This window comes from Nestor notabilis, unplaced genomic scaffold (assembly GCF_000696875.1).
Source record: "Nestor notabilis isolate BGI_N333 unplaced genomic scaffold, ASM69687v1 scaffold2013, whole genome shotgun sequence".
Classification (NCBI taxonomy): Eukaryota; Metazoa; Chordata; class Aves; order Psittaciformes; family Psittacidae; genus Nestor; species Nestor notabilis.
This window is the reverse complement of record NW_009923075.1, coordinates 80,626-90,973: the sequence shown is the minus strand read 5'-3', so window position 1 is coordinate 90,973 and position 10,348 is coordinate 80,626. Positions and strand designations below refer to the sequence as shown.

The 10,348-nt window shown below is 36.7% G+C and overlaps 1 protein-coding gene across 1 annotated transcript in view; it reads left to right on the top strand.

Annotated features, from left to right (window-relative positions):
* The window catches only part of ORC5 (origin recognition complex, subunit 5), a 69,388-nt gene that overhangs the window by 10,233 nt on the left and 48,807 nt on the right, over window positions 1–10,348 (top strand). The window contains exons 5-10 of the mRNA XM_010011931.1: window positions 2,637–2,748; window positions 3,116–3,246; window positions 5,668–5,716; window positions 6,262–6,352; window positions 8,300–8,352; window positions 9,615–9,727. Of these exons, the coding sequence (XP_010010233.1) occupies window positions 2,637–2,748; window positions 3,116–3,246; window positions 5,668–5,716; window positions 6,262–6,352; window positions 8,300–8,352; window positions 9,615–9,727 (549 nt within the window). The remainder of the gene's footprint in view (window positions 1–2,636; window positions 2,749–3,115; window positions 3,247–5,667; window positions 5,717–6,261; window positions 6,353–8,299; window positions 8,353–9,614; window positions 9,728–10,348) is intronic.

Here is a 10,348-nt window from a genome sequence, read left to right as displayed (position 1 = left end):
AAAAATGTGAAAAATTTACCCCCCCCCCCCCCCCCCAATAAACAACTGGCAGCGGTCAAAGCTAGAAACTGAAGCAGAATTTAAACATTGTCAGATTTTTCTTATACTCTTAGGTTTTTTCTGGGTTTTTATTTGAATTCTGTTTGATAGTATGTTTTTTTTTATGATACTTGATCTGTTACAGATTCCTTTGGGGCTGGTATCAGATGCACGGCTGTCTTTTCTAGAATATTGGTTTTAAGAAGAATTTGAAATTTTTCTACTCTTCGTTTATATTTTTCTAATAATTGCAGAAAAAAACCTCAGGCAGACAATAATCTGTAAGGAGAAGCTTCAGTGGCTCCTGTTAGCTTGGTACAAATAAATAAATACAGCCCCGTTTAGAGTTTGTCAGATGTTTGAGTGGAAATCCAAAGTCTGCTTCTGAGTCAGCTGCTGAGTCAAAAGAGCCCAAACAACACTGAGTGAGTGAATTCAGCATAGGAAGTGTGAATTTGCAACTCGGGAAGTGTTTGTTTTCCTTAAGTTTCTCCCACATGAAGATTCTGAACACTGCATGGTGGCTTGAGAAAGGTCAGTAGACCACCAGCTGAATAATTGTGGCTGGGGCTGCACAGTTCAGCAGCTGTGAATGTGCTTTAGGTTGGCAGAGAGTTTTTACACTTCCACTGGAATTGTGCCACAGTATGTTTCTGACTGGAGTTGACTACTATATCTTTCCCTCTCTCACTTCGGAAGTATCAAAGCTTATGCCTTGGAATAAGGAAAAATAGTGCATTCTCTGAAAAGAAGCCGAAGACAAAGCCAGAAGATGGTGGTACTTTGAAATGTCTGAACATCTAAATAGCTGAAATTACACTTGTCATATCAAGACTTTGTGTGTGGTACTCTTAATCTTCTGGTGACATTGATTTCCCTGTGTGCTGAATGAAGACTGATTCACAGCTGTGTTCTTAATCCTGGCAGCTGGTGCATCTTCCATCTCCTTTTGTCTGTTCTGCCTGTGTTCTAGATTTTGCTGCCCCTGAAGCAGAAACAACCTGTCAGACAGAGAAAGGAGGAAAACTTAGGCTTATGATTGCTGTTCAGGGACCATAAAAGCTAAGACTTAAATGTACTAGAGAAACACCCTCAAATTCAAAAGTTACCTCCAAGTAGTTTGTCAGCTTTACTAAATGCTGAGATTCCAGTTGCTTAAATTCTAGATTCTGGACTGAGACTTTGTAAAACTGTTGTGCAGCTGTTGTTGCGAAGGAATGTAGGAACATCTCCTGCATCACTTCCTTTCCTGGGGTGAAAAGAGACAAGAAACTTCATTAGTGGTGAAAGATTTTGTGGGACTGGGGGATGATTGGCAAAGACTGGGTCATAGGATGCTTGAGTTCTGTGAGGATGAAGGTGAGAAGTACTTAGATTTTTCATATTGAAAGTCCGTCAGGAACCGAACTGAAAATCCCTAGTACTTTCCTCAGCTAAAATACTAGGAAATCTGGGAGAGGAACTCAGTTGAAAGAAAACTACAGAAAGGTGCTCTCATTAAAATAATAATAATTTGAAAATGTCCATAAAAACAGAGAAAGAAGAAACAGCAAAGAATATGGGTGTGTGCCACTTTGGGCATGAGTAATTAAAAGTAGGATGAGTAAATAAAAGAAAAGTGGGATGAGTAAATAAAAGAAGATTCTCCCTGTATTTCAGGGGAGGGAAATAGCATTTAAACTTTTTCTTCAAGTCATTCACAGCTCATATTAAGCATTGTCAATTCAGTCAGGTTACTTCCTTTTACTTTCTTGAGGTGCTTTGATAGTTTTGAAGTGTGCTTCTGGAAGAACCATATTTAAAAGCATCATTTGTTATGCAGAATTTTTAGTATGATTGCAGAAACCTTGCAAAAAGAATGATGCATCATCCTCACAGATAGTCAGCTTCATAGAAAAAAAGCTGGTAAATTGAAGGGTGACCAAAATAAGGAAGCATATTTTATTTTTTATATGAAGTGTTTTGTTATCTATTAACCAAAACATCAAACTCAAAGCAGATTGTCAGTAAAAACTAGGTTAAAAATAATATTTTGCTATGTATAGCCATTGTCAGTAACTACTAAATTAGTTGGTAAAGCACACAGTTAGTACTAGGTTTTTGTTTTGAGATGTTTTTTGTTGGTTTTTAAAGACCAGCTTACCTTTAAAGTAAAGCACTATATAGCTGGCTTCAGAAAGCAGTGAGCTTTCTTTTGCTTTTTAACTTTCCCTGTTTGTTCTGAAAGACTGGGTTTAGTTACCAAAGTAAAATGCTGTTTTAATTTTGGAAGTAAGTGATGGAATTACTTGGTATTGTCTAATAGCAGAACTCTTACCACTCCACAAAGCTTACATGTCAGTGAAATGGCAAGGGATGCAGGGAAAATATCATATAATTATGAAAATCTTCAAATCTGTGAGCTTCTTGATTAGGCCAGCTGAAGCTTCATTACTATCCTAGTAATTTGTATTGAACATTTGGTGATTTTTGTGGAACAGAAATGTCACAGCAATAATTTGTCTCACTGATATTATAACATGCAGTGTTACTTTTTCTTTCCCTGCCTATCTGTCACTCCCTCTCTTCCCTTCACTTCTCCCACCCCCTCCATGTAGACTGACAGAAATGTGACAGTTATCCTGCTCAGTGAAATAGTATGGGAACTGTTTCGTCCAAATACTGGCTGCTTTGAGCCGTTCACCTTGTATTTTCCTGACTACAGCATAGGTAAGATAATTCTTTAATCTGCTTTTGGGGATTGAATACTACTTTATCAAACAACATCCAAATGCTTTTTCTGTGTCTATTAGTATGCCTTTTACGAAATTGGGAATATGTAATAGCTGCTGGGATGTAAAAGTCTGTATTCATACAACCTCTGAAAGACTTGTATTTTTCCACCTGCCAAAACATGTCAAAGTAAAATTTTGGTTCCACTATATTTGCTGGTTCTTTTAATCAGTATAGATTTTGGTGGATTTGGGTTTGGTTTTTTTTAATGATGATTATAGTTTGTTTTCCCACTTAACTTGTAAGATGTGGTCAGTTTATTAAGTTAGCTTTACATAAGCAAAACTTATTTTTGTTTAAACAGGACACCTGCAGAAGATCTTGTCTCAGAATCATCCCCCAGAATATTCTGCGGATTTCTATTCTGCATATATCAATATTCTGCTTGGTGTCTTCTACATGGTCTGTAGGGACCTGAAAGAACTTCAGCATCTGGTGAGATGACCTCCTTTAGGATTGTTCTTTCATTTTAGGATGTGTTTTGCCAAAACCTGTTCCAGTGTTTCACCACCTTCGTTGTAAGGAATTCCTTCCTTATAGTCTAAATCTACCCTCTGAAGAATGTGTTAGTTCAAATGCAGCTTCCCTAAAATTCCATAATAAAGGTTGCAATTTGTTGGCTGTAAAGGGTTTCCATTGCTATGTAGTTTTTGAGTCAGAGGCAACAAAAGCTGCACTAATGTATGAGATGCTAGTCTGCATTTGGTTTACCCAGTCTAGAACTTCTGTTGGGGTTTTTGAGCTCAAGCTGCTCCTCAATATCGGAGAGTGACTGAGAAGACTGGGCTGCCTATTTTCACTTGTTGGCATAAGGAGATAAATGTGATGAAACCTTTTATGCCTACTGATAAGTACAGTGGAAGCAATTGCTACAACTGCAGCAATTTTTGACAGACAGCTGCATTTCAGACTAAGTTAATGATTTTGCTTGTTTGCAATTCAGTCAGAGGAAGTAATAGTTATGATTTTTATCTTTCAAGCAAAGATAGGCCTCACTCCTTTTTTTCTCTTCAAGTTCTTTCTACATGTGGTTATGTGGTTTTTGTCTTACTGCTGCCTTCTTGCTTGCATGGACTTCTGTAATCCCCAAATAGCCTTCTGTTGTATTTGTTTTGTGGGCTATGCAATGGAAAGCAGTTGCTTTCAACGTTTGAAGGAATAACTTCCAATTACACGGTCTCACCGTGTCCAACCTTGCGTTCTGTTATTTTCCATGTTTATTAAATGTAACTTGCCACCCAGTGTTCTTTATACTTCAACTTTATGGGAAATTTAACTTAAGATTTTACACATTTTCCTGTCTTATTTAAGAGGGTAAAATTTTCACTTGGCTTGCATCCTACAAAGGATTTTAAGGTAACCAAGCTGCTACAAGCCAGATCTGTTGCAGTTTAACAGAAACATAGCATATTAATTTGATTCGAAGGCCTAGAGAAGTGAGGATTGACATAAATGTTTTTATGAACTTTCTTTTGGAATTAAGAATAAAATAGGTAAGTCAAAGTTCCTGCAGTGTAGTCATGCCTAAGGGAACAAAAATACATTGAAGCTATTTGGAAAAAGGAGTTTTGATCATATATAATTGGATAATGCAATAGCAAACAAACTAACAGAAGAAAAAAAAATTACTTGGTGGTGACCTTTGCATAAGAAAAGCTGAATATCAGGAACAGTTACTAGCTCATCAGATTATTATTTAACTAACTATATTGTGTACAAGGAAAAGTTTGAAGTGATCAGTGGTTATGATTAGTAAACAAATCTGTGCTAGTGAGATGACCTGAATGTCCTGCCTACATTTCCATCGAGAAGCTGAACTTATCTGTTAACTATATAGGTTTTTCATTTATATGACAATGCTGAAATCCGATGGCTGTACAAATGGAAACTAGGATCACAGTTCTTCTAGACATGTATGTGAATGGCTCTGCTTGTTAGAATAATTCCATTAGCCTTAGATGCACTGTCTGTGTGTGTTGTGAAATACCAACATTATGAAAATATTTACCTAGTTGGGCACTAAATTCTTCTTGTGCTTGACAAGTCTCTTCCGTAGAAGAGACACATACAACTGTCCATAGGCTTCTGAACAACTCCACAGTGTCTAATACAGACTCTAAATGTGTATGTTATTATGCATGATTATTAATAATACATTCTGGAATTAGATTTACATGTGGAAGTTACTAGTTCTGAATACTGGCACAGAGATTTAATAAGGTGCAACAGAACAAAAGGAAAATGAAATGTGAGGATTGTTCTTTTACAAAATTCTGTGTGATACTGATTTAGTAAGTACAGAGAAAAGTCTAGATTACAACATTGCCAAAGGTCTCTCAATCTTACCTTAGGCAAAGGAGTTCCTTTGAATGTGGAATGTGTTAGCAGGATTTTTGTCATTTGGGTTTTTTGTTTTGTCTTCTTAAAAGCAACTTCTGCTTCTGTATGTGTGGCCTACTTTTGAACATGCTGAACTGCTCCTGGAATGGACAACTTAATCTAAAAATGAAGGGAGATGTAAAACAAGTTTGTGAAAACATTTTTATTGCATTTGTAATGTTTAATTACTATGTTATTTAAAAAAAACCCAACAAATGCAACCTCTGAGTACAGTAAACAGATTATGCTGAGATTGGATACAAAACCAAGTAACCTGTGAGAGATTACTTCTTTTTGTATTTTAATCTACAGAAGTATGTGACATTTAACAATATAATGTTTAGAAGCAATCAGTGTAATTATTGACTGAAAAATAATTCCTTGGTTTTGCAAAGTAATGAATTATGCTGCTTATTATATTCTGTAGCTAGATCAACTGTAATGGACCTTTTTAATGTGTCGTACTTCTTTCTGTAGGCAGCGCTTAATTTTTCTAAATACTGTGAACCAGTGGCCACAGGAGAAGGTAAGCTTCTGTCTTTAATTTGAGCACGTGTATAGGAGTGCAGGTGACCTCCTGTGGGTTTTGTGGAGGACTTTGCTTCGATCCTCATTGTCTTGTGACCATTTCTGGTGAAAACGGCATTGCTTATTCCAGTTGCACCCAGTAGGCAGCACCTGCAATGGAAGCACTAGTTGACGTTTTTCAGTGGTGTTTTATGGAAATACTGTGAAAACTTGCTTCCATCCTATAAATCTTTCTGTTCACCACCAGGACTTCTGCAAAGTAATGGCATAAGTCATTCCTCTGCCAAGGCTAAGAGGAGAAAATGAGAGCAGATGTTCTGCCAACCTGTCCAAGAGTTTCTCAGGATAACCACAGAGAAACAGTCTTGCATGATAGCACGTGCTTGCAAATGGATGATGATGGTGCATCATCTTAATGCAGCATTTCAGAGTCAGGGTGTTAGATGACTTTTATCATGTCTGTGACTGTTCAGGTCTCAGGAATAAGAGTTTTAGTGTTGTGTGAGTTAAATGTTTAACAGAATTGATTCTGGCTTGGTGCAGCAAATGAACGTGACTCTCGCAAACTCTGGAAGAATATTGAACCTCATTTGAAGAAGGCAATGCAGACTGTTTATCTCCGGGAAATATCCAGGTAATCTGGGGGGCAAGGGCTTCTTTGTTTTGTTGATGGTGCTGCTTTTCACAAGCTTTCTCTCTGAATATTTACTTTCTCCATTATGTTTCACGCCTAGTGTTCATTTTTGATACAATCTTTTTTTCTTTAATGTGCATTTCTTTCTTGCCATATAATGTTAGAAAGAGGGTATCTCAAGAGGAAAATTGAAAACAAAATGGTAGTGTATAAAATATTTAATAAGTAAAGTAATGGCAGCAGGTTATGTTCTCTTTTTCCACTGATGGTCATGCAGATAGATCCATTTTCTGTCATGTATGAAACTGCCCAGCATGAGAATCCATTAACAGAGTATACAGGCGTAGCATAAAACCCACTGGTTAAGTTGACTTGACAGATCCTCAGTAGTGTTTGATTTCTTTATCTTGTTACATAATGATTTATTTTTTTTTTTCCCTTTGAATGTCATTGAGGCCATAGAGTATTCTGGTAACTGAACCTGTGTGTGTAGTATCAGTCCTTGCTGAATGTTTTGGAAGAGTGATTGTTCAAAAAGAGAATTGATTTTACTTCATATGAGCTAGACTTCACTGTACAATGAGGCAGCATCCTATTTGATTCAAATATGTATTTATACTCAATATTGATCTTCATTACACAGTCTACTCAGGATCTTCCTGACTTTTTATATTGTGTAATTGCCTACTCTAATTAGGGTGTGATACAAGATTATGATATAATAACTTATGAACTGTTTCCAAATAACTAGATTTCCCTCTTTACAGTTTCATTATGAATTTGAGCTTTAATGGGTTTTTAATAATAAATTCCAGTTTCTGCATAATAGTTCTAGGATTTACCTCTGTGTACCAGTAAATGGTTGAGGAATTAAAATGACCGTATCAGTTTTTCTGGCTGCAGAACTGTAATTACTCTGGGCTTCTCTTCAAGTTGTAAGTAACAGCTCTAGAACTTTGCTACTGGCATATGTGCTACCTGAACTAAGATCATAAAATCATAGAATCAGAAAAGGAACCTTTTTTTTCCTCTACCTGTAGAATAGATACTGCGTAAAAACTTTGCTCGTTCATTATAATTTGAGTATTACATCAGCTCTCATTAAACTGTTTTCAGAAGTTTTGCAGTTTATGGCTGGTAAACCCAGTTCATAAAGATAGAATCATAGAATGGTTTGGGTTGGAAGGGACCTTAAAGATGGTCTAGTTCCAACCCCACTGCCACAAGCAAGGACACCTTCCACTAGACCAGATCTTTAAAGAACCAAAACAAAAAGCACTGGTGCTCTAGCAGACTTTGCGATATACAAAAATGATCTAAAATCATGGAATTCCTGACAATGTCATTCCTTAGGGGGAAATTCTGAAGTGAAATTTTTTGCTATTGTTTAGGAACATAGCAAACTGCTTGTAGGCATTTTTCACTGACAGAATGTTCCATCTTGATGTCTTGAAAATTTTTCAGTGAAGAGTGAATATTGCTTTGTTTATTACATAGACTTCAAAATTACATTACAAAGTAATTATAGTATTGTTCTTGCTAGCATAAATGATTATTAAGCAGATAAATAAAAGCCAAACCATCAGTGTTTTTACTTTTTATCTACTTCTGGAACACAATAGTGTTCTAAGTGTTGAAACTTAGAACCCTATTTATATTTGCTTACTGGTGGTAGTTGAATGGAAAGAAACGGGTACTTTGCAGTTAGCTTGTACTCACATTTATACCTTAATATGCCGTTACTTTCTGCAATTTTTCAAATATGCATAGTCTGCACATTATTAAAACTTAAGTGCAGGGTAGTATGATGTGGTGTTTTTAATGATGCTCTTACCAACTGTATCCTAGCCAGTGTCATGGAATTGAAATACAATATACCAAGTAGATAGTTGTCTCCAAAAGACTAACAAGTACTTTGTCTTTATGTATTTGCATTATCCGTTTTAGCTCACAGTGGGAGCACTTACAGCGTGATAATGAAGAACCTGGACAGCTGAAAGGTATAAGATACAGTAACTCTGTAGGGGCTTGTAGTGTGAAATATGTGCTTTTCAGTTTGACTTGGTCATTGTTACCTGAAAACACGTGAAGGAAACTATATAGATGAGGCTACCTATTAGCATTCAGTTATAGTTCAGGGTAATAATGTTTTTTGAGAAGTTGCTCTGCAAAGGACTGTTACTATTTTTTTCCCTAGCATAGATACTGGCTTTAATTTTTCCTAAGGCCCTTTGTGGGAAAAGCAGATTTCTTAGGTAGGAATGGAGGAGGAATTTCTTAAGTATTTCTTATGTTGGAATGGAGGAGGAATGGGCTGAGCCCTGATGGTCGAACCTCTGTGTGCCAACTGGCAGAATTGTCTGAGTGGGGAGGAAGGAATACTATATCCGGTGTGTTATTTACACGGGATTAACACATTCCTAAACAAAACACCTGTCCTGTGTCCCAGTTTCTTGAAAAAGAGAAATGTCAGAATCACAAGAATTCTTTCAGCTCTTTTGTTACAGGAGTATGGCTTTGTTGAGGTTATGCTTTAGATAGGCTTGAAAGTTGAATCTCAATATATCTGCCAGCCTTCGTTTACATTTTCCTGGTGGTGTCTGTTGCTCATGGTCTTTTGACCAGTTCATAGTTTGGGAACACGTTTTCCATATTATTTATCATGACAAATAATTTCTTCTTTAGATAGTAGGTAAAATTTAGCCATTTGTTTTGATACTGTGTTAAAATAGTATCAATCATCCATCTATTTCCTATATTTGGAATAGACCTTTAAAGTTAATCAAGTCCAACTGTTACTCCAGCACTGCCAAGGCCAGCACTAAACCATGTCACTATGGGCCTCATCTGCATGGCTTTTTAACACTTCCAAGGATGGTGACTCCACCGCTTCCCTGGGCAGCCTGTTCCAATGCCTGAATACCCTTTTGGTGAAGAAATTATTCCTAATATCCAATCTAAACGTCCCCTGACACAATTTTAAGCTGTTTCCTTTTGTCCTGTCACTTGTTGCTTGAGAGAAGAGACCAGCTTCTCTCTCCATCATCCTTTCAGGTAGTTGTACAGGGTAGCTTCATGCCATTCCTTGGCCCTTCACTGATTTTTTTGTCTTTGATAATGGGATTGAAAAAGCAGCCATATTCATTTAGTAACAGCAGTAGAGCAGGACAGCAGGAAAAGAAGAATGCAAACAAGTTGAATTTGAGGTTTGTGGATGTTCAGAGTGTTTTGGTGACTCATAAAATGTTTGTTTATTTTATAGGACTTTCTGCACATACACATGTGGAACTTCCTTATTACTCCAAATTTCTTCTAATAGCTGCTTACCTTGCCTCCTACAATCCTGTTAGGACAGATAAGAGGTTCTTTCTTAAGGTAATGAGATTTTTTTCTTAGTGTTGCTTAATGGATTCCTGCATACTGAATTTCCTATTTTAAAACTCTTCATTTTGAGCTCTGTTTCTATGTGTGGTTCATTTGTTGTGATCAGAAGCTTCTCTGTAGATCACATATTGTGATTGGTAATCATGTAGTCATTATTAATGTCTAATAAACCAATCTTCTTCTTCATGTCAAAACATATGTAACACTGTTACAGTGCAAGTATCTGCTTTGCTTTTGTAAGTTGGTATAGCAACAGTTTGTAAAGATTTTAGAGGAATGCCTGCAAAGTCCTTAGGTATAAGCCACAGGAGTAAGATACAAACAACAACTGCATTAGTGTTTAATGAAGTAAAATGACATAATGCATTGTTAACTTCTTTATGTAATTTTAATTGTGAAACAGAAAAATAGAAACAATTGCTTTTGCAGAAGATGTGGTTCCATTACCTGGCACATGTTGTGTTGAAATGATGGTAATCATAGAATAGCTAGGGTTGGAAAGGACCTTAAGATCATCTAGTTCCAACCTGCAGCTGTGCCTGGGATTGCTCTGACCCAGGTGTAGGACCTTGCACTTGTCTTGGTTAAACTTCATGAGGTTGGCGTCGGCCC